At 37.1% G+C, this 27,142-nt stretch overlaps 1 protein-coding gene across 1 annotated transcript in view; it reads right to left on the bottom strand.

Moving 5' to 3' along the window:
* Window positions 1-7,299, bottom strand: part of LOC6502870 (neuronal acetylcholine receptor subunit alpha-7) — a 580,669-nt gene extending 573,370 nt beyond the window's left edge. Inside the window, exons 1-2 of the mRNA XM_032455972.2 lie at window positions 7,115-7,299; window positions 5,750-5,836 (exon numbers count right to left, since the gene is read on the bottom strand). Of these exons, the coding sequence (XP_032311863.2) occupies window positions 5,750-5,836; window positions 7,115-7,169 (142 nt within the window). The 5' untranslated portion in view covers window positions 7,170-7,299. The remainder of the gene's footprint in view (window positions 1-5,749; window positions 5,837-7,114) is intronic.
* Between the last annotated feature and the right edge of the window lie 19,843 nt (window positions 7,300-27,142).

Below are 27,142 nucleotides of genomic sequence, written 5' to 3'. Positions count from 1 at the left end.
GTTTGCAATTTTAGTGTCTCCTATTATTATGGATAATAATGATCCATAAATCGATGGCACAGTGTCGATGAGACCCCTCAACGACGACGCAGACGGCGTCAGAATTTTCGGAAGGCTGAACAATTGACTTACAGTAGAACTCCAATTATCCGAATTAAAGGGGACCGGGACCCATTCGGATAATCAAATATTCGGATAATCGGATTTTCGTTTTCTTTTCGAAGCCATGGTATATAAACAATACAGTATTGTACACGCACAAACAAAAGTAAGCCATAGCGAAAGAGTAGCGTCCTCGAGCAAGTGAATATCACACTTTTTAATCAAAACAAACAATCGCGGGGGGAAGTCAGTGTAGGCACAACGGCAAGTTAGGGCAAGTCAAGTCAAGACTTGTGATTCGGATAATCGGCGATTCGGATAGTCGGAGTTCGGATAATTGGAGTTCTACTGTATTTGGTTCGCAAAGATGAGACATTCCTTATCATAGACTCTTTTTAGACTAGCGATAGCTTTGTCGTAATTTTTTATTTTAAAGTAATTCTGTGAATTATATTTTTTTTTTTATTTTTATATTAAAAAATAAATTATTAATTTGTAACCAAAGAAAACAATAATTAATTAATTAATTGATAGTCGACGCACTGATTATTTAAATATTTGTTCGCCATTGATACCGAAAACAATATACCGAACCAAATTGTAGGGTATCGCGTCACTTGGCGATCCGAACAAATGAGGGGTAGGGGCGACAGTGATTTTGGAATAATTTATGCGTCTTAATTTTGTCCATAGGCAATTGTTCTCTTATATTAGCAATATTTTAATGAAATTTAAATAAAACTTTATTATTCACTGTAGCTCTACTATTTTGAAGTACGTATGAGCCAAGAATTGAATAGACGAGACGAATATTATTTTGTCTTTTCTCGACTTTCAATTTTTTTGCACAAATACCTGCAGTTCGGATTTTGGATCCTTAAATCCTTCAGGTACTTTTCTAGGACACTCGATGGAGGTGCAGGGCATGGGGATGACGATGACTTCTTCTGGCGATGAATAAATCCAGTTGATAAAAATGTTGTTTCGCGACGAGAAGTTTAAATTGTTTTTTGTTTATTGTTTTTTAAAATTCAGCGACCAACTTTTTTGTTCGATATATATTCTTTGTGTCACTGTCACTAGTTGCTTTATTTATAAATTATGGTAAACAAGTCCACCCGGGGGCGCCAGAATGTTTAATGGGATTAGTTTATCTCAACACTTTCAAAAAAAAAAACTAAAAGTGGCTGTTTACTAAATTTTCACATCGACGAAAATAAAATCTCGACTCAACGTTATAATTCGCTATATTTAACCAAAAAAGAACTTAAGGCTAGCGTATCTATTGCGGCGAAGCGGGGCGAATTCGCAAGAGAGCGCAACTGAACTTTTATTTCCCTCCCGCTCCTGTGCTAACTTAGACTAGACTTTAATTTTTTCTCGACTTTTAATTATGCTACTAATCTAATCTAATCATTCTACATATATATATATATATATATATATATATATAATATATATGAGATAAAAACTACTCTTGTATAACTAACTATAATAAATACAAAAAAATTATTTAGAGTTTTCCCTTAAATCCAAAATAAAAACATGGAATGATCTACTGATTGCAATAAGAAAAAAAAATTTTCCATAGGAAAATGTTTGTGGAAAACTCATCCGAAAATGGGAGATTTCCACTTTGGAGGAGTATTCCGAAGATATGGTAACTGCTAGATGTCATTATACCCTTGAAACGCAGTGAAGGAGACATCTCCGTTCCTATAAATAAATATATTCTTGTTCAGAATAACCTCCTGATTCGATATGAGCATGTCCGTCTGTTTCTACGCAAATAATTCTCTCAGTTTTGGAGCTATCGAGTTGAAACTTTGGTCGGAACGTACGGGATCGGTCGACTATATCCTATAGCTGCCATATAACTGATTACTCGGAAATGCCATAACTTTGGTGTTTTTTTTTATTTAGAGGGTTGGAACATTTGGCTGTAAATATCTTATCTACAAAATTTCATAAGGATCGGACTATATCCTATAGCTGTCATAGAACGATCGGAATTGGCATAACTTTGGTGATTTTTAAGTTAGAAAGATGGGACTTGGTACGGATTTTATTTTGAACAAAATAATTTGATTTGCCAAATTTCATAAGGATCGGCCAACTATATCCAATAGCCGCCATATAACTGAACGATCAGAAATGGCACAACTGCAAGGGTATATCAACTTCGGTTCCCCCCGAAGTTAGCTTTTCTTTCTTGTTTTTTTTTTTTAATTTTTATAAGGATTGGCCGACTATAGTCTATAGCTGCCATTTATCTAGCGGAATTGGCATAACTTTGGTGCTTTTTAAGCTACAATGATAGGACTTTCAACGGATTCCATTTTGGGCAATTTTATTTGTTCTGACAAATTTTATCAGGATCGGCCGACTATATCCCATAGCCGTCATATAACTGAACGATCGGAAATGGCACAACACTAACTGCAAAGGTACATCAACTTCGGCTCCCCCGAAGATAGCTTTCCTTTCTTGTTTTATTTCAGTTGGTACACATACATTCCAAAAATGATATGTACTAAAAACAATGATGGTCAACGCAATTATATGGACTGCATAATTCAATATATAGTAAAATTTGACCAATTTCTTCTCTTAGGTGTACCGGGGAAACTGTGGGTGATGGAACCTATGATTGTTCTGAACTTTGATTCAGGCGAGCATATACCCTTTATGCATGTCAAATTATGCATGGAGATTTTTTGCTGTTGGTTTGTGTTATCTGGCTATACAGTTAGTTTTGCAAGATACTTAGTAGCTCGGTCCAATTTCACATTGCATAAAACATAATGTTATAGGAGTTATATTCGCCGCTGTCGTATTCAGTTTATTCAAGATCCGAAGCAGTTTTAAAACTTTGTGAACACTAAGCGTAAACTCTGCGTTTGAAGACAGTTTTTTCAAACAACGTATTTCAACCTAGGACTATTCCAGCTTAGCCAGAAATGTCCAATCAGACAGCCTTATAGTTTTCCCATCTTTTGATAAAAGTGGTGTGTTATCGGATGTTAAGGTTAAGCCCGTGTATTCGTTAGGCCCCAATGGAGTGGCAGGCTATGTTGTGAAGAATTGCGCCGAGGCACTGTGCAAAACGCTCCTCAAACTCTTAAATCTATCGCTAGAGACTTCGATCTTTCCCCCTTATGTGGAAGGAATCTTTCAATATTTCTATTGCATAAAAAAAAAAAAAACCGACGCTGCCTATTACAGGGCATTACTAAACTGTCAGCATTTTTGAAAAATTAAAAACACCACATTTGCAACTCCTATGTAGTTCAATAATATCTCCGTGCCAGCATGGCTTCTTAAAGCGCCGCTCCACCACTACCAACTTATTTGAGCTAACTTCTTTTGTCACGGATTGGTTCCGGAATGACTTGCAAACAGTTGTCATTTACACTGACTTCAGTAAAGTATTTGACTCTGTTAACTATTCGCTTCTTATAAGTAAACTCACACTTTTGTGAACTTAATTCCTTATCTGGATTTTGAGCTACTTATGTGAAAGAACCAATCATGTCTATCTTTAAAGACCTCGAGTTTAGGCCGCCTCACATCTGGTGTGCCCCAAGAAAACCACCTTGAACCCTTACTTTTACATTGTTTAACATTACTTATTGACTAATTCACTCGTACATATAAACGACGATGCCGTTAAGCTTTGTCCTCAGTATAGATTTACGAGAGCCCAGTATAGACTTCAATCCGATTTGGATAAATTGAAAAATAGGCGTTAAGCCTATAACAAAAACCTTTATGGATCGAAATCAGTTTATCAGTCTTGTCCTCAACAGGCAATGTACTTTATCTTTGATTACGCCTTAGAACGATTAACTCAGGTTTACGATCTGGGTTCCTATTAGATTTAAAACTTAAATTTTACCGGTCATATATGCACCATGGTTAATAAAGCAGTGGATGTACTTGGTTGTATTAAAAGATGGTCAAAAAAATTTAATGACCCGTACATAACAAAAACGTTATATACGTCATTGGTCCGACCGATTCTTGAGTATGGACCGTGTGCTTGGAGTCCTCAATATGGAGTAAACCGAAATCATATAGAAGCGGTAAAAAAAAAATTTTCAAATTTCCGATCTTAGAAGCGAAGCCGTAATTGGGATGCAAATCTTTACCTCCCTTCTTACCATAGTAGACTCTTATTAATCAACTTAACATATCTATCAAGCCATAGAACGATGCTGGGTGTCGTGTAGAAACACGATATAGAAATATAATCTCAATGGAAATTTTGACAGCCAGCATTTACTAAGACGCTTAAATTATAACATTCCTTGTAAAAGGACTAGATATGTTCGTCTTCTACTCCTCAGCTATTTTTGTTCGTCATATGCCCAACACGATTCGATTAAAATTACAAGTATTATGTTCGGACTACAATGGTGTCTACCACATCTTATTAGTATGCTCTACGTATTACCTAAAAAATTGTATTGTTCACCCTTCTGTTTTGCAACACTCTTCCTCGTGATACTTACTACCCTTACCATCAACCCCCCGATACCGTACGTTATGCGGCAGCGTCCCTCGGTCGGTTTAGCGGGAGGTAGGCTGTACGAATTCAGCGGGAACGGGGCGAGAAAAAAAAAGTTACACACAAATTTTACATTTCGCACATTCATTGACTGTGTAAAAAATGATATGAATTTTGTAAAAAATGTTTCCACTGGCCATTTTTACTGCTAGTTTTTAAGTTCATCATTGATTCATCTTATTAACTGCTAACAAATTACCGCATATTGTTGCTAGTATTGATTCATCGCGAAATTGCGGCCAGAACTCATTTTGCATCTCTTTTTCACCGCTTTTCAAACTGTGATTAAGTTTGTCTTTTTATACGTAGAGTTAATATGCAAGTTCAACACTACAGTTACCCGATTTTAGATACACGGTTCACCAGCTGACACACAGCTCTTCCCATAAGGGATATTTTCTTTTTATACGAAGTTTTGAAGTTTATAAACTGTGACCTGTCACAACATATATAAGAAGTTGAAACACCTATGTAGTTCAAAAATATCTCCGCGAAAGCAATGGGTGTGCTTGGTTTTATTAAAAGATGGTCAAAAGAATTTAATGACCCGTACTAGATATAAACACACAGGGTAAAGACTCCTCTGCTTGATCGTACATTTTTTGCCTATTCCCTTCTGCCAAGATTAACATATGATCATAAGGTGGAATATTACGACAAATCACGGCTCTCGCGTTTCGATTGCTACCACGAAAATTTCGAACTGAATTCCGACAACAGAAATATAATAACACATCTATGACAATTCCTCTCCATTAATCCATTTATCTCCACCATCGCCACAGCGTCCAAAAACTAGTCTCTTTTATGTTCGTTTTAAATATTGTTCTAAAAACGATTGACTTGGTCGGCGCGCGCCGTCTATTATCTTTACGCGTATATGCGACTGATCTTTTCATAAGGTAATTGCAGAAGAATAAAAATGTCGAAGCTTATGTTTGACCAACTATCATTTCATAAGGCCGTCGAATTTATTTTGAGTTTTTTCTTATTATTTTTTTTCCATGTGTGCCCAAAAAAAATATATATATAAGAATGGGGGAAAATGTAACAGATACAGGATATTAATTTACTTACCAAGTAATGGAACTGCGTCCGAAGTTGCTGGCATTGTTTCGGCCACCATGTTAAGGAAGACTGTTAGTGACAGTAAAATAGTTACTCCTGAAAGAAGTGCCGCATAGTAATTTGTAAGATGAAAGAGTCAGTTCAATAAAAAAATAATTGGGAATGAACCCAGCGTGAAATTCTAATACAAAAAATAAAGATTAATCATGCAAAAATGAATTTACAATCAACATTAAAAAGTTCTGTATTATACCCTTGAAAATGGAGCTATAATTTTTTTTCAAAGAAGTGCATCGAAGTGAACTACGCAAATTATATTGTCGCATTTAAAGCTATGGACTACAAACTGTGTACACACTTTACTTTCCTTTGCATGCATAATATAAATTGGCTGGGATCGTTCGATTTTATTATATGATTGCTGTATAACTAAGCAATCTAAGTTGACAAACTTTTCGTTGTTGTGTATACAAGATTGGATTTGTTCGATTATTTAAAATATATATTTGTTTATAAAAACATTGGTAAAATATGTCATTTTTTATGAAGTCTGTTGCAGATATTTGGATTGGCGATTATCTAAGTTTCGACAAAATAAAATTATATTATATACGGGTAAAGCTTAAATGGTACAAAAGCTTCAGTTTTGATCGAAACTGGCTTAAGTTTTCCGCTTATATTGATCATTCTTTTTGTTTTTGTGCTGTATTCTATGATCCAGTTTGTAATACTTACGATTTGTTATCAACAATATCCCAAACTAATTTTTGTTTTTCTGTCACTGTTTTGTCAATAAACCTACTACCGTATTTCCTGCGCTGAACCTTAAGGACATAACAATTTTGAAATTAAGTCTATTATACATCAAAAAATTACAATTTTTAAATTTTAATGGTATTTGTCATATGCGCTTACTACAATAACTGTGTCCTTTCTTTAATTTTAATGGCAATATACTCTTCGCTTTACTATCCTATTTTATTTGCACTCATATACTTTTCAAAGCTCTAAGCAAATGCACATATAGGTGAGCTTCGAAAATCACTAAGTAAGATTCTATTATATAAGATTTCCAATCGGAGTTAAAATTTCCTTTTATATAACCATTTAAAATAATTATTTAAAAAAAAGTTAGTTACAATGTAACTCTTTTCTACGTTTATAGTATCTTGTTGAGAACGTTTTTTCCAAACACATTGCCTTGGTTGTTATGGAAAATCTTTTAAAATTCCGTTCATCAATCAAAAAATAATTTTTAGAACTAAAATTCAAAATTATGGATAACTTAACAAAGACAATAAAACAAAAAATATAAATAGTACTGACACTCATTCACACTAAGAAAAGATAGCTTAAGACTCAAACAAAACTTACCCAGTGATAATTTTTCACCAGAGTCAGGAGGCAGTGTGAACCCTAAAAGTGCCATAGACGCAATCAATACGCACGGCACAATCAGATTGAAAAAATAATACAACGTTTTTCGTCGTATTAATATGGCGAATGTTATGTCAATATAAGGTTCTGGGCAGCAATTGTAGTAGATTTCATTTCGTTTACCAGGAACACCTGTGTATTTCATTAGGATCGTTTATACAATAGTATAGTTTGATTGAAATGAAATTTAATTGGGAATGAAGAAGAAGAAGAAGAAATTATTGGCAATTAATATATAACACATTTTAAGATTCTAGCTTTACTTTTTTATACATAATTAAATTCGCATAAATATGGTTGGGAAAATATTATTAGGAAACTAACATCTGTTACAAACAGAAAGTACGAGGTGTGTTCAAAAATTAAGGTGACTTTGTATTTTCAAGAAAAACTATTAATTTATTTATCAATATTTATGTTGTCCCCTTCAAAGTAATCCCCCTCAGATACAATACACTTATCCCAACGGTTTTTCCAATCCTCAAAGCACTTCCCATAAGCACTTTTCGGTATAGCCTTGAGCTCTTGCAGCGATGCAGTCTTTATCTCTTCAATCGTTGCAAATCTCCGTCCTTTCATAGGTCTCTTCAGTTTTGGGAACAAGAAAAAGTCACATGGGGCCAAATCTGGTGAATATGGTGGCTGAGGCATTATTGTGGTGTTGTTTTTGGCCAAAAAATCTCTCACAAGCAAAGATGAGCGAGCAGGGGCATTATCGTGATGCAAAAGCCATGAATTGTTTTTCCACAATTCTGGACGTTTCTTTCGTATTGATTCTCGCAAACGGCACATAACTTCCAGATAATACTCTTTATTGACCGTACGACCATATGGTAAGAACTCCCGATGCACCACGCCATGGTAATTGAAGAAAACAGTGATCAAAACTTTGACATTTGATCGAACTTGGCATGCTTTTTTCGGTCTTGGCTCACCTGAGCTCTTCCATTGGGACGATTGGGCATTGGTTTCGATATCATAACCATATACCCATGATTCGTTACCAGTTATGACCCTTTTGAGTAAATCTGGGTCGTCGTTGACGTCATTCAACAGCTCTTGAGCGATGCTCATGTGACGGTTCTTTTGGTCAAAAATAGCGAAAAATCGCCGAGCACGCAAAACAACCTGTAACCATTGAAACTTGGTACAGATGTTAGGGAAGAGTGTACCAACATAACAAAACAAAAAAATCGATAATCGAAAATATGTTGCCCGCGAAATGTGAAAAGTCACCTTACTTTTTGAACACACCTCGTATATGTTCCCAAAATTGAAATCTACGAAACATACATAAGTTTTAAAATCTTACTGCTTCTTCTGTTAAGATGAGACTAACAAATATTAAAACTAAATATAAAACAATAAAGGAAAGCTAACTTCGGGCGGAGCCGAAATTGATACACCCTTGCAGTTAAGGTTGTTCCATTTCCGATCGATCAGATTATATGGCGTCCATAGAATATAGTCGGCCGATCCTTATGAAATTTAGCAGATCGGATTGTATTGCCCAAAATGGTCCCACCTTAGACTTAAAAAACACCAAAGTTATGGCATTTCCGTTCAATTAGTTATATGGCAGCTTTAGGATATAGTCGACCAATCCCGGCCGTTCCGACTTATGTACTACCTGCAAGAAAAAGAAGAATGTGTGCAAAGTTTCAACTCGATAGCTCTAAAAATGAGAGTTTGCGTAGAAACCGACAGACAGACGGACAGACAGACAGACAGACGGACATATCTCGACTCAAAATTTTAATACCCTCTGCAAGAGTATAAAAATGGAACATTTAAATATATGGATGGTGAGCAATCGATTGCACCTTTTGTTTAAAATATATCATTTCACCCGACTCAACTTCTCATAGCTGTCTGAGATTTTTTTCCAAAAAATATCATAACCACCCAACTTCTCGTAGCTTATAGTGTGGCCTATTGAGGGCGATGAGTTTCGACGATTTTTTCCTAGAGCGAGTGGGCCAGATCAAGCGCGAGGTTCTGCTGGTCTGAGATCACTCCATTTTCTAAGGGCTGCCAGGTAGAAAAACAGAAAGCCCCTGCATTAAAGCTTTCGATTTGCTAAGGAAATGCCTACTAGTTTTTTAGTACTTTCTCCTGAAGGAGAGGGTACTCCCTGCCTTTGCCAATTCGTCTGCAGCACAATTTTCCTCGTGGTCCCTGAAGACTTTGGTGCAGCTCTAGCATGACCACTTGGTATGATCCTAACTGTTTCTTCTGCATAATTTCGCTTCACGTAGTCTTATTACCGCTAGTGTGCCTATCTTTACCCACATTAGTGGGCACTTTGGTATTAGGTCCATTCTAGAGCGTCGCTTGGCGTAGTGCGTAGACTACCAGTGATGCAGACTTCTGTAAGAACCGAACCTAAACCTTCTTCCTAAAGGGCAGGCCACCAGACTACAACTTCATAGAACAGAATTGGCCTAATGATCGCCCTGTATAGCCATCTGACTATTTTAGGAGATTGTCGCAGATTGGGTCGTCCTTCCAGTTTTTGACAGCATCTTGGTTATATTCTGGAAGTTCACATCAGCACCTCATCTTATCGGATGTATAAGCCGACTATAATGTCTCTGCCTTCGATGTGCATGTGGGATATTTTCTACCTATATTTTAGATATCTGTCGATTAGCAAAACCTTTTTGGCAATAAATGGGATCTTTTATAGCAAGGTTCCAGTTTTCTTGAAGTACCCGTGCTGCTCGGCTTGTTCTCCACTAACTTCATATTTTCAAGCCTATAACTGGTTGGCTGAGAATGGCATCATAGCATCCCTTGGCTGCAGCTCTTTGAATCTAGTTGCAGGGTCTGCTCGTAGCATCTACATTTTGGCATCTGTTATTAGGCTCAGCTCCTGACTTTGGATCACGTCATGTTACTCTTTAAGATATTTCAAGGCTCATATTCATATATATATATATATATATATATATATATACTGGCCAAAATAATAAGTACACAGATATGTAATGAACACTACATTTTTTTCGATATAACTCGATTTTTATGCAATGCACACCCGCCAATTTTTTTTATATTGAAGGGTTCCAGTGTAACACAATTTCTAAAACAATAATGACAGAGGGGAGCCCTGGGTATTTAATACTAAGCTCAATTTTCTGCTGGGAGGCCGATTCTGGTCTGGCCAAAATAATAAGTACACCTGAGAATATGATAAATTTTAAAGGATTAAAGCTATAATTGGGTCAAGGTATGTTGGTTTTTATTATTTCCTTGCATAATCCTACGAAAAAAAATTATATAGATGGGCAAAAAGAAGCATTGTACTACAGTAGAAATGAAAATGGCTTTTAATCTGCAAAAAGAAGGAAAAAGTCTTCGAGAAATCGCTAAAAGCCTTGGGCGGTCAGTATGTTTTGTCCAGAATGCCCTTAAATTCAATGCTCAAACCGAAACTAGAGGTCGGAAGAAGAAATCCTCTCAAACGACGGACACCCGGATCATAAAACTTTCAAAAAAGTATCCCTTCATGTCTTCAAAGTCTATTGCTGCTGATATTGACCAAGAAATATCGTCTAGATCAGTACGTCGTAGACTTACTAATGCTGGCTTACAAGGACGCATAGCCAGAAAAGTTCCTCTCCTTCGAGGGAATAATTTAAAGATGAGGAAACAGTTAGCCCAAAATCATTTGGCATGATCTGGATCCGAGGGTTCCAAGAAGTGGAATAATGTCCTATGGAGCGACGAAACAAAAATAAATCTATTTGGTAACGACTCCAGAAAGAATGTACGACTTGTTTCGTCGACCCAAAGGCAAAGAATTCGACGCCCGGTACTCGAAATAGACCGTTAAACACGGAAGCGGAAACATTATGATTTGGGACTGTTTTCTTAGCATGGAGTCGTCCCGATTTACGGATTACCGATACTATGACCCAATTTGGGTATAAAAATATATTGTCTGACATAATGCTGAGGAAGACATGCCCTTGAGATGGGTCTTTCTACATGGGTCTTTCTACAATCAAAGCTGGTCAAGGCTTGGTTCACCGAAAACAAGGTGGACATTATGAAGTGGCCAAGTCAAACTGCAGACTTAAACCCAATAGAAAACGTATGGGGAGAGCTTAATCGTCGGATTGGCACAAACACATTTCAAAATACAGAAGAATTGCAGCAAAGATAAGGTACGAGAGTCCTTTGGAGACGTGCCGTAAATTAAATGACCAGCATGCCGAAACGGATAACAAAAGTTATTCAAAATAAGGGGGGATATACTGGGTATTAGCATACGATTACTATAAAAAGAAAAAAATTGGGAAAATTGTATTTATTTTTAAGTTAGAGCCTTTGAAGAATTGCTGTACTTATTTTTTTGACCAACCCTTTTTTATGTTTTTTAGGTTCAATCGACAATAAATTCTACAGATTTCGTGAAATCTAGAGAAAGCTAAACAAACTAGAGAAAACTAAAAGAAATTAGAATTGGTTCGTTACGGTAATAAAAAAAGATTTACGTGACATAGAAGAAATCTTATGAGCGTGTACTTATTATTTTGGCCAGCAGTGTATATATATATATATGATTTGATCACTATAGTGCGAGCAACAAAATGCACTACAACTAGACAACAAGAGGTGACAAGCTACTTTGGAATGATGAATCATCAGCAGTCGCGTCATCATTATTTATTTTTCAATTTTATTCTAAGTACACATACGTAAGTTTTTATTTTGAAGATACACCAACTTTATCGTAAAGAAAAGCCTCAAGCTGTATTTGTTTTTATGACTTTTGAAATATCCTAGCAGTACTTAAATTTCTGTCACCGCTTTTTCCGGCCATAATGTCAAATTTCGTTCGAAAAACAAAAACAATTCAATAAGGTTTGCTCTTCGAACGTAAAAAAAAAGTAGGCGAAGTAATTCTGCCGGCCCTCTGCTGCTGCTAGAGTTCCGAATATAAACTAAACAAGAAAGGAAAGCTAACTTCGGGCGGAGCCGAAGTTGATATACCCTTGCAGTTGAGTCGCAGTCCGCTAGGTGGCGCCACGCATCTTATATTATTAGACATATAGCGGATCGTATATAGTCGGCCGATCCTTATTTGGCATATTGAAATATTTTGCCCAAAGAGTAATCTGTACCAAGTCCCATCTTTCTAACTTAAAAAACACCAAAGTTATGCCAATTTCGATCGTTCTATGACAGCTATAGGATATAGTCGGCCGATCCTTATGAAATTTTGTACACAAGATATTTTGGTCAAATATAACATGTGTGGAAAGTCTCAACCCTCTAACATAACACCAAAAAACACCAAAGTTATGGCATTTCCGATCAATCAGTAATATGGCAGCTATAGGATATAGTCGACCGATGCGAGGAAAAAAAGGATGTGTGCAAAGTTTCAACTCGATAGCTCCGAAACTGCGAGACTAGTTTGCGTAGAAACCGACAGACGGACAGACGGACATGCTCATATCGACTCAGGAGGTGGTCCTTTCCTTTCCCACATCCTTTTTTTCCTCGCAGGTAGTATATAAGTCGGAACGGCCGGGATCGGTCGACTATATCCTATAGCTGCCATATAACTGATTGATCGGAAATGCCATAACATTGCAATGTATCAATGCATTGGTGTTTTTTAAGTTGGAAAGTTGAGACTTTCCACACATGTTAAATCTGGCTAAAATATCTTGTCTACAAAATTTCATAAGGATCGGCCGACTATATCCTATAGCTGTCATAGATCGATCGGAATTGGCATAACTTTGATGTTTTTTAAGTTAGAAAGATGAGACTTGGTACAGGTTATATATTTAGCAAAATAATCTGATTTGCCAATTTTCATAAGGATCGGCCGACTATATTATATAGCTGTCATATAACTGAACGATCGGAATTGGCATAACTTCGTTGTTTTTCAAGTTAGAAGGATGGGAGTTTCAGTGGATTCCTCTTTGGGCAAAATAATTCGATATGCCAAATTTCAAAAGGATTGGACTATATACGATCCGCTATATATCTAATATTATAAGATGCGTGGCGCCACCTAGCGGACTGCGACTCAACTGCAAGGGTATATAAACTTCGGCTCCGCCCGAAGATAGCTTTTTTTCTTGTTTTCTTTGATTTTGGGGTCGTGAATGCGACCTGATTTAGCCACGATTTTCAGCGCGGACTCATGTTTTCTTTTCGGGAAATTCGGATTCCACTCTAAAATTCAGGTCTGTTATTTTGATACAATTTTTACCCCGGAATCCGGATTCGAAACCCCGGTGGATTTTGGGCTGATTCATGCCTGAAGCCGAATTCCGTAAAGATTTTTCTGCTTGGAATCGAACCCACGACCTTACGATTAATAGGCAGATACCTTAATCATTTAACCATGGGGCTAAAGAATGACAAGAAAATATTAGTGATTAATAATTAATATGGAATATGCGAAATTTCGAACTCTAGCAGCAGCAGAGGGCCGGAATTACTTCGGCTACTTTGTTTTGACGTTCGAAGGGCAAACCTTATTGAATTGTTTTTGTTTTTCGAACGAAATTTGACATTACGGCCGGAAAAGGCGGTGACAGGAATTTCAGTACTGCTGGGCATAGATAATAATGTAGAAATACGACACCTAGCAAGGTTCAACGAATTTGTTACTGAAGTTAATTAATAATAAAAGTTTTCTATGGTAGGAAGGAATGTAAAGATTTGCAACCAAATTAATTATTAGAGGACTAAAGCGAGAATTAGAATAATGTTAGATTTCTTCCATATTAGAGAAAAGCTCGAAGTTTTTAGAGATAGATAAAAGACTTTAAAGAGAGGTTTGCAAGGTATATTAAGATTGGTGGCCCGGTGTCGGTGCTGATCCTGGACGGGTCGATGACGACGTGGTAATGGTAAGGTGCTTGCTGGGTTTTGTGGCATCCGCTGTGTGGCTGCTGTCCAAGTGGTTGGTTGGCAATTGGCGGTTGGTTACAGTGCTGCTCCTAGCTGGCCACCGATGATGTGGCACTGGTAGGGTGCTGATGAGTCAATTGAGATTTACGGTGAGAGGGTGACTGTCCCCCTTTACCCCTGGCCTTAAGCTCACTGGGCGAATGTAAATAAAATAAAGTTTTGAGCTAAGTCCTCTTTATTCAAATAAATGTAAAATAGAACTGAGGGACTTAACTGTACGAAAGCGCTAGCTTGGTCGGTAGACTGACAGCGTGACCATGGCACGGCCCCCAAAGGCGGGTGTGCTGAGCCGGCATCTAGAAACACTAGGGTGATCTAATAATCATCCAAGATTTCTACCGACATTTTGTTACCTTTTCGTAATGTTAACTACTCCCCCCTTAAAAGTAAGACCGTCCTCGGTCGCCTTGTTTCGGCAACCGGTCGTATTTCCCGTGCGTCTCGTCTTCTCCTCCACACGAGATGGAGCAGGATGAAACTTCTGATTAGAAAACTTACTCCCATGCCGAAAGCGATGCAGTTGTCTTCATTTACTTCATTTTTAAGGGTTTGGATTATTTCATCCAGGTTTTGGTTGTTCATCCTCTGAAGCGTTGGCATACTTAACGCGTGGCTATGCACGGTAATGTTTACAAGGAGGGAGGCCACCATGCCAGAAGACTTTCTTATGCTGGTAAAACTACATATATTTTTTTTTTTTTTTTGCGCGGTTCCCACTGCATACGTACAGCCCACCTCCCGTCCAACCGACCGAGGGACGCTGCCGCGTAACGTACGGCTCGAATCGGGGGAATAGATCCGAGATAGATAAGCGAGGATTAGGAGAAAGATATTACGAGGAAGAGTGTTGCATAGATAAGGCGGTTAATATAAGCGATTTAAGATTGTTAGTAGAGCAAAGTGATAAGATGTGGTAGAGACCATTGTAGTCCGAACATAATAGCCTGAACGGATCGTGTTGGGCATATGTCGAACTACAATGGCTGAGGAGTAGAGGACGAAAGTTTCTGGTCCTTCTACTAGGAATGTTAAAGTTTAAGCGTGTTAGTAAATGCTGGCTGTCTATATTTCCATAAATAAAATTATATAGAAACATGACACCCAGCATCGTTCTACGATTTGTTAATGTTGGTAAGTTGATTAGTAAAAGTCTACTATGATAAGAGGGGAGGTAAAGATTTGCATCCCAATTAAGTCCCTTAAGAGCAAAAGAAAGGAAGTTTTTTTGTACAGATTCAATGTGATCTTGGTGTACTCCATATTGAGGACTCCAGACACACGATCCATACTCAAGAATCGGACGGACCAGTGATGTATATAACGTTTTAGTTATGTACGGGTCATTAAATTCTTTTGACCATCTTTTAATAAAACCGAGCACACCCATAGCTTTATTAACCATGGTAGATATATGGTCGGTAAATTTAAGTTTCAAATCTAATAGGACACCTAGATCGTTAACCTGAGTTAATCGTTCTAAGGCGTTCCCATAGAGAAAATACATAGCCTGGTGAGGACTAGATCGGTAAAAAGACATAAGTTTACATTTCGATCCATTAAGCTTTAGGTTATTTGCTAAACACCAATTTTGAAGTTTATCCAAATCGGATTGAAGTCTAGACTGGGCGCTAGTGAATTTATACTGAAGGCATAGCTTAACGTCATCAGCGTACATAAGTACAAGTGAATTAGTTTAGGCAAGGGGGAAGTCGTTAATAAACAGAGTAAAAAGTAGGGGTCCAAGATGGCTTCCTTGGGGCACCCCTGATGTGGCGCGGACTACACGCGAGGTAACATCTTTAAAGAAAACACGTTGGGTTCTCCCTGATATGTAGCTCGAAATCCACATAAGATCAGTTGGGAATCCCAAAAGACTGAGTTTACTTATAAGAAGCGAATGGTTAACAGAGTCAAATGCTTTACTGAAGTCAGTGTATATGACGTCTGTTTGTAAGCCATTCCGGAAGCCATCCGTGATAAAAGATGTTAGCTCCAATAAGTTGGTAGTGGTGGAGCGGCGCTTCATGAAGCCATGCTGGCACGGAGTTATTATTGAACTACATAGGTGTTGCAAATGTGGAGTGATAAGTTTTTCAAAAAGCTTTGGAATTGCTGACAATTTAGAGATGCCTCTATAATTAGCAGCGTCGGATTTTTTCCCTTTTTTATGCAGCGGAATAATGAAGGATTCCTTCCACATAAGGGGAAAGATCGAAGTTTCCAGCGATAGATTAAAGAGTTTAACAAGCGGTTTGCACAGTGCCTCGGCGCAGTACTTCAGAACACAGCCTGGTACTCCATCAGGGCCAGGCGAATACACGGGCTTAACCTTAAGAAGATCCGATAACACACCACTTTGATCGAAAGATGGGCAAAATATAAGGTTGGCTGATTGGATATTATAAGTGTAAGGCTGAGCTAAACTGCTGCTAGGTGAATAGGTTGTTTGAAAAAACTGTGCAAAGAGATCGGCCATTGCCTGATCGGTGTTCGCATAAGAGTTCTCAAACGTAAGCAGTGGGGGAAAAGATACATGTTTACGCTTAGTGTTTACAAAGTTATAAAACTGCTTCGGATCCTGAGTAAACTGAATCCTGCAGCGGCGAATATAACTCCTATAACATTCTGCGTTATGCACGGTGAAATTGGACCGAGCTACTAAGTATCTTGAATAACTAACTGTACAGCCAGATAATCTATGTTTGTTTAAAAGTCTACTCATACTATTCTTTAAATTTATAAGGTGCCTTGTATACCAAGGCGGATTCGTTGAAGCGGACGGATATTTCCACGGCACGCAAGCGTCGAAAAATATGTTCAAAGTGTAATAAAATTTTTGTAATGCGATGTTTATATCCTCGCATGCCAGTAAATCGGACCAATCAAATTCCAAAATTAACTTGTTTAATTTCATAAAGTCAGCCTTACGAAAGAAACGAACTTTCTGAGATTTAACTGTAGACTTAAGGTCAAAAAAGTAATTATTTTCGATTGAAACCTCAAGAGTGGGATGATATGGATCCTCAGGGTTAGAAAGGGGCAAAGTTCTGGAAAGAGTAATTCCATCAGGATCAGAAACGAAACATAAGTCCAACAGCCGACCTAAAGAATTTCTAACGTGGTTAATTTGCCCGAGTGACATGTCGAACATGCCCTCAGAGAAGTCATGGTGGGAGTTAAGCTGTAAAGACGGTGAATTATCAACATTTGACCACATAAGTTCTGGGATATTTAAGTCACCCAGAGCTATCAGCTGGTCACCATCAGACAGACGATCGAAAGCCAAACGAATAGCGGACAAATGTTGCCAGTATGTTGGCGGTTCGGATGAAGGTGGTATGTACGAACAGGTAACATACAAAGATTGATCGGACAAAGTGATTTTGATGCAAAGAAATTCAATGTCACCAAACTCTTGTGATTTTACCTCTTCAGAAGCGAAATTGGAGTCTACAGAAATTAGCACTCCTCCTCCCCTTCGCAAAGTTCTATCACATCTAAAAGTGGTGTACCTACTAGGAAAAACTTCGGAGCTTAAGACCTCCGGCTTTAACCAAGTTTCTGTAAATACAATAATGTGGGATGCAAAAGAAGAACTATCAGAATACAGTTTGGGAAGTTTACTACGTAACCCTCTTGTATTCTGATAGGTAAGTGTTAATGAAGACATTAGTTTTTTGAGATTGAGGAAGATGAGGTGGAAGGTTGATCAGTGGTCTTAACATGTGGGAGTTTTACACCCACAGGTTTGGTTATCTTTTTTTTTACCGTACTTGGCTGATGTTCTTGGACGAAACTGTTCTCTGGCCAAAAGCTGGCGGAACAGATCGTCTTGAACATCTGCAAGGGCACACGTATTTTGAAAGATGACGTGTGCCTGGTGTAAGAATATTTGAACTTTGTAATATCCACCACCTTTATGTCGGCTTTTGCTTTGGCTTTGATGTAAGCCGAGATATCAATCTCCGAAGTATCAGGGGCAAGCCGGGAAACAAAAATGTGTTTTGATGGTGGGATCACCTGCAAGGGTTTTGGTGCCGCCGTAACTAATACTGCGGCATCAGTGCGTACCGGGGGTCCGGACGGTTTATTACCCTGTTTGGTGACTGTTACAGGAGTTTGAATTATTGGGTCTGGGATCACTTGAAGCGATGCCACAGAGGATATATCGGACAATTGCTCATTGAGTCCGAGACATTCGGAAGCCGAATTTTTCTCAGGTCCGGCCCTTGGGGTGGCCAGAGATATAAGCGGCTGCATAGTTGTCGGCTGAGCAGGCTGAAGATTACTCGACCCGAGCACATTACTAAAAGCGGATTTCTTACGCTTTGGAGACTCATTTAGTAGTTGAAGACTACTAAACTGTGTATCAAGCGCACAGAGTTGGTCATTGATTTTTCGAAAACCACTAATCAACTCCTTGAAACCGCTTCTAGTCTGCCTCATGAACGACCTCATTTCGTCCTGAACAGCACGACAACCGTGAGGCCGTGAACCCGGCACACTTAGCGTGTAAAACGTTTTCACAGAGCCAGCAATGGATGGTAGGCTGGGAAGACGAGATTGTCTTATTGCAAGACTTTAATGCACAGACCAATTTAAAATCCATAATTATTAAAAATTTGAATAATTAATTTATTAAAAATTATTTAAAATTAAATAATTAATTTATTAAAAATTATTAAAAATTTAAATAATTAATTTATTAAAAATTATTAAAAAAATTAATAATTAATTTAAAAATATTATTTTATTTTATTAATGAGGAACCTTGAACCACTGTACAAAGGAAACGAGAAGGGGAGATTAAAGAGAGCAGTTAGTGCAAGTTAGTAAGATTTAAAGAAATAGAGATAAGAATCTCTATTGAGCGAGAGTAGAAGCAAAAGAATAGCAACAACACCGTAGGAGATGAAGAAGCAGAGCAGGGCTATGTTTGGGAAGTAAGTTAAATAAATTATTATTTTACCTCCAAATATATCACTGCACACGGATCTAAAAAAATTGCAATTTGTTTATATATCAGTAAAGAAATAAACACCGATTGTTTATAGAAAGCTTATTGCAAATTTTACAAAAACGTAGTGCGCACAAAAAAAACACGTCCGTCCGCTTTAAGATAAAGAGAGGAAGTGATTTGATGCCATTTGGAACAGGACAGGACATTTGGACAGGAAGTATTTGATGCCATTTACAAAGGAAAGTCGCTCAAATGTTATTAGATGTGGAGGAAATGGTGAATGGAGCATTGCACAGTGGTCCGGGTGCCTGCCATAAATCCAATTTTTCAATAGTCCTGGATCTAAAAATTTCTAATGCACATCAATTCTTGAATATTTGAACTATAATTCCCCAAAGTATTAGCTAGTTTCAATTCCGTTTACATACAAATTTTTAGCCTTAAAAGTGACAAGTGGCGAAAATCCTATAAAAATATAATGTAATTTTTTTGTTATTTACGAACATTTTTCCTATGAAATTTTTTTTGTAACAGTTCATTATTACTGTAAACTATATCATCAATAAAAAATTTTATCAATATGTATTGTTTTATTGATGGGATTCTCATTTAATTAGCGAAAAATCGTTTTTTTTTAAAATAATTTTTTCCAAATCGAATATTTTTAGCCTTTGAACAACTTCGACCGAGAGACTATATAGGTAATATTAGTATAAATCTGCACTACAATATCCAATTTAAATTTGTTGCGCAAAGTTGCGCAAATGCGAATGCGAGCATTTTTTCCACAATAAAATAGATTTTTTTTTCCAAAACCACCTTTTCAGAGTTTATAAATTATTTATGCGAGACGCATTTGACATAATTTTTTTTGCCTTTTTTCGAAAGATTATATTATTTTACATGGAATAGCACACGGAATTCCGAAAATCATGCCTTTTGCTCCCACAAAGAGGGATTTATTCCTTTTCTTAAAGGCTTCTGAAGCTAAGACGTATGATGCCAAAAGAATTCATTTGCAAAATTATGTAATTGAAAAATTGAAATATAAAAACTGTCCAAAAGAAACTGAAAAAAAGAGGTTTTGCTCATTATTCAGAATTTCTGTAAAGATATTTTTGGAAAACTGAGTAATTGTAACAGACACTGGAATTGTAACTGACACTTTTAGAAAAGAATGCTACCTGGTTAGATAAAACAGTCACTTTTCCATGCGAAACATCCGTGATTGAAAAATGTACACCTTCTCACGATGATACCATACGCAATGGCGGAACCAAGAGTTCTAAAAAACGAAGAGTAAATAGTTTACTCAAGTAAACCGGATCTGAACTAGCATATGCTGCATCTGTGAGTCTTCGATCGGAAGGTTATAGTTCTGGCGCAAATTTGGTATGGAAAGTGGCATCTTCCAAAGTGGGTGATGGTTCTCAACCTGTGAACACATTCACATCTTATACTGAAGATGAAGCTTTGGCTTTAATGGTATCAAACAAATTGACAAAACACCAATATCTTAATATTAGATCAGGTATTAAGGAAAGAGGCATTGATAGAAGGATACACCTTCTTATCATAAGATTATAGAAGCTAAAAAAAGGTGTTATCCAAACAACATTACAATTACTGAACAGAGTGCTGAAGTTCAATTGCAATCACTTCTTAATCACTTATCAAATCGTTTAGTACAGGTCGTACAACCTGTTTTACGCACTCTTCCTTCAAATTGTCTCTCAAATTTGATTTTGACCTGCAAGTGGGGCTTTGACGGAAGTTCTGGACATTCAGCTTATAAACAGCGTTCGTTTGAAGACTTTAATGACCAAAATATTATGATAACTTCACTTGTACCTATGGAGTTGTATACTCCAAAATCTAATTCATGTCAAAAAATAATACTCTGGAAAAATTGTCGTCCATCATCTTCTCGATCTTGCGTACCAATTAAAATCCATTTCACAAAAGAGACTACTGTAGTTTCGTTGTCAATAAGAGATGAGATTAAAAGTCAAATAGGTAATTTAGTACCAAGTACCATTCAAAATGATGAATTTCATAATATATCTATTTCTCATCAAATGCTCTTAACTATGATTGACGGAAAAGTCTGTAATGCTCTTACACAAACTGCCTCAACTCAAAGATGTTATGTTTGCGGAGCATTACCGAGTATTATGAACGACATAAATACATCAATTCAAAGAGAAACAGATCCGTCCACATTTGAGTTTGGCTTATATCCTCTTCATGCCAAAATTCGATTTTTCGAATGTTTGCTGCATATTGCATATCGCTTGGACTTCAAGAAATGGCAAGTTCGAAGTCCTTCAGAGAAAGCTAGCTTTAAAGCAAGAAAGGCATATATTCAAGCAGCCTTCAAGGAGAAGATGGGGTTGTTAGTAGATTTCCAGAACAGGAGGTAGTGGATCGACAAACGACGGAAACACCGCACGTAGGTTTTTTAACGATCCAGATATTTCATCTGAAATAACGGGCATCGACATAATTTTGATAAAACGATTTGGCATAATTTTGCAAACTCTGTCTTCTGGTTTTGAAATCAATAGCAAAAAATTTGAGGTTTATGCGCTCGATACGGGAAAAATGTATGTGAACTTGTATAATTGGTATAATATGCCAGCTTTTGTCCATAAAATACTGATTCATGGTGCAGCCATAATAAAAACTGCTTTGCTGCCTATTGGACAGCTCTCTGAAGAGGCACAGGAGTCTTGTAATAAAGATTTAAAAAGATTTCGAGAAAATAATACACGTAAAATATCAAGAAAAGATACCATGATGGATTTGATGCATAATTTGCCAATTTCTTCTGATCCAGTAATACTTTCAAAATCAAAATACGCTCAAAAGCAACCAAAGCCTCTAGCAAAAGAGGTTATGGAACTTTTGAGGCTGCCATTAGATCAGAACGTCTGCTCAGATTCAGATAGTGATTCTTAGTGAGCCAATATTTTTACAAATTGTTGCAGTTAAATTTTTCTTTAACATTTCTTTAGTTAAAAAAAAAAATTTCTTTAAAATTTAAAAACAAAAATTCAAAAAAAAAAATTTTTTTTTTTAATTTTAAAAAAATTGAAAAAAAAATTATAAAAAATTTAATAAAATTAAAAAAAAAAAGGAGAGTCTAAATTTACCGTAAACCTCCACGTGGTACTCTCTGGGGTCGTGAAAAATGAGATAATATATTCACCAGCTAATTACGGAAGTAACAACTGCCATATTGGAACCGCCATTTTGAATTTTGAAATTTCGACTTCATATTCGAAATCAGCGACCCCCAAAACCCCCGAGTTCAAATTTTGAACTCTCTACGTTAAGTTTCTGATTTATGACCACTTTTTCCCACTAGCCGGACCACTGTGCATTGGTGAGAAATGGAAATGTCGGTGACCTTTTTACATTTGGTGGTTACTTTTTTTTACAGTTGGTGAGAAACGGGAATGACGGTGACCTTTTTACATTTAAACTTTATCTCAGGGTACGCAATGAGCACATGAATAATATTATCGAACTGAAGGACCTTAATATTAGATGCCTCTATTAGGCTAATAATCGGGACCTCTGTGGGGTGATCAATTGAAACGGACTTCAAATGGTTAAAAATGGCCAGGTTTATGATATTTGATTCAGATTCTGTATCTTTGTAATTAGCATTCTATTTCTGGCCAAAAGAACTTCGTTTAAATGTGGGGCGTCAACCAGGTCCTTCTTTTTTTCCCTAATGATTTCGTTAGCAGCATCGGTTAATTTTTTGATCTGCCTTTGCGTTTTGGTGTTAATGACCACTTGTCTATTGCTTGATTAAATTAACCGGGACGTACATTTTTAACATTTTTAGATCAGCTGCATCAGGAGTGCCTGCTACCACCGGTGGTGGTAGTCCGGTGGTGCACTTTCAACACCGAAAAAATATTTCTAATATGATCAGTACCAACGTCTAATAATTTTCGCAAATGTGATTGTGGAAATAACGCAGACAATCTAGTTAACAGTCCATAAATTGTCCTTCCGAGATTGAGAAATGAGGAGGGCAGTAAACGGCAGCTGATTTGAGCTTTAAATTCTGCTCGGAGCCCAGCTTCCTGTTTTGCTAAGGCACCCTGGATAATTTTTTGCAATTCGTTTGCGTTCATTGTGTCTTCTTCCTCTTCGGACTGAACTTGTCTTGGTCTAAACTCGCTTATGAGTTCCTTTTTAATTTCCCTATACGGACCTGGATAGCTAATTAAAAAATTGAACCTATACCAACTAAATCATACAAGGTTCAAAGCATTTGGACGAACATTTTGTTCGGCTGGCATAACACTTATATATTCTATATTTCTATTATATAATTATAATTTGACAACTTTTAAGTTTAACTAAGCTTTTGAGTAATCACTTTTTTTTTGTATATATTTATTATTTATATTTGCAAATTAAGTTTTATTCAATTCTATTTTCATAAATAAAAAATTTTTTATAAGCTACACGTCACAATTGAAGCTATTATTATTTTTTCCCTTTTTATACCCTTGCAGAGGGTATTATAATTTTGGTCAAAAGTGTGCAACGCAGTGAAAGAGACATCTCCGAACCTATAAAGTATATTTTTTCTTGATCAGGATCACCCCCTGAGTCGATATAAGCATGACCGTCTGACTGTCTGTGTGTCTGTCTGTTTCGACGCAAACAGGCAGTATATAAGTCGGATGGGATATGTCGACTATATCCTATAGCTGCCATATAACTGATTGATCGGAAGTGAGATAACTTTGGTGTTTTTTAAGTTAGAGGGTTGGGACTTTCCACACATGTTATATTTCGCCAACATATCTTATTTACATTTCATAGGTATCGGCCGGCTATACCCTATAGCTGCCATATAACTGAACGATCGGAATTGGCATAACTTTGGTGTTTTTTAAGGGAGCAGGATGGTTTGAGACATCAAAAAAAAATTTTTTTTAATTTTTTCTATAGTAGAACAATATCTCAGGAATATCCTGTGAAAGTTTTATGTCGATCGGACTAAAGCTCGCAGAGATACCGATTTTCTAGTTACTTTCTCTCCATATACTTTCAATTGATTTTAAAACTTAAGACGCGTTTTTCCCACGCCAAAAATTCAAAATCGCATATTTTTCAATATTGGTTCGTTAATCAGCACAAGAAACTAATATTTTAGGTAAATCAATTCCATTTTTTTATTTCCGATAACACTGTAAGGCCAGACTTTACGCAACGCAAGATAATAATTTTTTGAAGCAACTAAATAATAATTATTTCTTTAAAATAAATTCTCTTTCTTCACCACTTTCTCTCTTTATCTCAAAGTGGACGGACGTGTTTTTTTTGTGCGCACTGCGTTTTCAATCGGTGTTTATTTCTATTCACATAATAAAATAAAAATAATAAACAAATTGCAATTCATAGATCCGTATCGCTTCGCGTGTGCAGTGATATATTTGGAGGTAAAATAATAATTTTATTAGTTTTTGTTCCCAACATAGCCCTGCTCTGCTTCTTCATCTCTTACGGTGTTGCTTCTATTCTATTGCTTCTATTTCTCGCTCAATAAAGATTCTTATCTCTATTCTTTGCATTTCACTAACTCGCACTAACCGCTCTCTTCAATCTCCCCCTTTCGTTTCCCTGGTACAGTGGTAAAAGGTAGAGGTGGGCATGGGCCGAATTTTTCGACACGGCCCAACACGACACGACAGCTTAGTTTTTTTAGCACGCACGCACACGCACGGCCAAAAATTTTGCCAACACGGCCCAACACAAAAAATAATATTTACATTACAAAAAATTTTTTTTTTCTCGAAATTTCTAGAAAATACAAAATTTTTAATGCTTTGTGTTTTGTCGTGTTTTGGAAGGTCGGCACGAAAACGCACGCACGCGTGTTAAATTTTAATTTTCAACACGAACACGCGTGGCCACACGAAAACACGAGCCCATGCCCACCTCTAGTAAAAGGTTCATCAATATTAATAATAAATTAATTATTTAAATTTTTAATAATTATGGAATTTAAATTGGTCTGTGCGTTGAAGTCTTGTAATAAGATAATCTCGTCTTCCCAGCCTACCATCCATTGCTGGCTTTGTGAAAACGTTTTACACGCTAAGTGTGCCGGGTTCACGGCCTCAGTTTTGGATGCAATCTCGCGTAGGTCTGGTCTCCACTTTTTCTGTGATGGTTGTCGTGCTGTTCAGGACGAAATGAGATCGTTCATGAGGCAGACTAAAAGCGGATTCAAGGAGTTGATTAGTGGTTTTCGTAAAATCTATGACCAACTCTGTGCGCTCGATACACAGTTTAGTAGTCTTCAACTACTAAATGAGTCTCCAAAGCGTAAAAAATCCTCTTTTAGTGATGTGCTTGTGGTGAATAATCTTTAGTCTGCTCAGCCGACAACTATGCAGCCGCTTATATCTCTGGCCACCATAAGGGCCGGAACTGAGAAAAATTCTGACTCCGAATATCTCAGAATTAATGAGCAATTGTCCGATATGTCCTCTGTGGCATCGCTTCAAGTGATCCCAGACCCAATAATTCAAACCACCTTAACAGTCACCAAACAGGGTAATCAACCGTCCGGACCCCCGGTACGTACTGATACCGTAATATTAGTCACAGCAGCATTAAAACCCTTGCAGGTGATCCCACCATCGAAACGCATTTTTGTTTTCCGGCTTGCCGCTGATATTTCTGAGATTGATATCTCGGCTTACATCAAAGCCAAAACAAAAGTCGACATAAAGGTGGTGGACATTACAAAATTTAAATTCATACACCAGGCACACGTCATCTTTCAAAATACGTGTGCCCTTGCAGATGTTCGAGACGATTTGTTCCGCCAGCTTTTGGCCAGAGAATATTTTCGTCCAAGAACATCATCCAAGTACAGTGAAAAAAAAATATAACCAAACCTGTGGGTGTAAAACTCACACATGTTACGGCAACTGACCAACCCTTCACCTCATCTTCCTCATTTTTAAAAAAACTAATGACTTCTCTAACACTTACCTATCAGAATACAAGAGGGTTACGTAGTAAACTTCCCAAACTGTATTCTGATAGTTCTTTCTTTGCATCTCACATTATTGTATTTACAGAAACTTGGTTAAAGCCGGAGATCTTAAGCTCCGAAGTTTTTCCTAGTATGTACACCACTTTTAGGTGTGATAGAACTCAGCGAAGGGAAGGATGAGTGTAAATCTCTGTAGGTTCCAAACTCGCTTCTGAAAAGATAAAATCACAAGAGTTTGGTGACATTGAATTCCTTTGCATCAAAATCACTTTGTCCGATCAATATTTGTATGTTACCTGTTCTTACATACCACCTTCGTCCAAACCGCCAACATAATGGCAACATTTGTCAAATGTTGAAAATTCACCGTCTTTACAGCTTAACTCCCACCACGAATTCCCTGCGGGCATGTTTGACATGTCACTCGGGCAAATTAACCACGTTAGAAATTCTTTAGGTCGGCTGTTGGACTTATGTTTCGTTTCTGATCCGGATGGAATTACTCTTTCCAGAACTTTGCCCCTTTCTAACCCTGAGGATCCATATCATCCCACTCTTGAGGTTTCAATCGAAAATAATTACTTTTTTGACCTTAAGTCTACAGTTAAATCTCAGAAAGTTCGTTTCTTTCGTAAGGCTGACTTTATGAAATTAAACAAGTTAATTTTGGAATTTGATTGGTCTGATTTACTGGCATGCGAGGATATAAACATCGCATTACAAAAATTTTATTACACTTTGAACATATTTTTCGACGCTTGCGTGCCGTGGAAATATCCGTCCGCTTCAACGAATCCGCCTTGGTATACAAGGCATCTTATAAATTTAAAGAATAGTATGAGTAGACTTTTAAATCAACATAGATTATCTGGCTGTACAGTTAGTTATTCAAGATACTTAGTAGCTCGGTCCAATTTCACCGTGCATATCGCAGAATATTTTAGGAGTTATATTCGCCGCTGCAGGATTCAGTTTACTCAGGATCCGAAGCAGTTTTATAACTTTGTAAACACTA

The sequence above is a fragment of the Drosophila ananassae genome, chromosome XL, assembly GCF_017639315.1.
Source record: "Drosophila ananassae strain 14024-0371.13 chromosome XL, ASM1763931v2, whole genome shotgun sequence".
NCBI lineage: Eukaryota > Metazoa > Arthropoda > Insecta > Diptera > Drosophilidae > Drosophila > Drosophila ananassae.
Note: the sequence above shows the minus strand (reverse complement) of the source record. Positions and strands in the feature narration are given on the sequence as shown.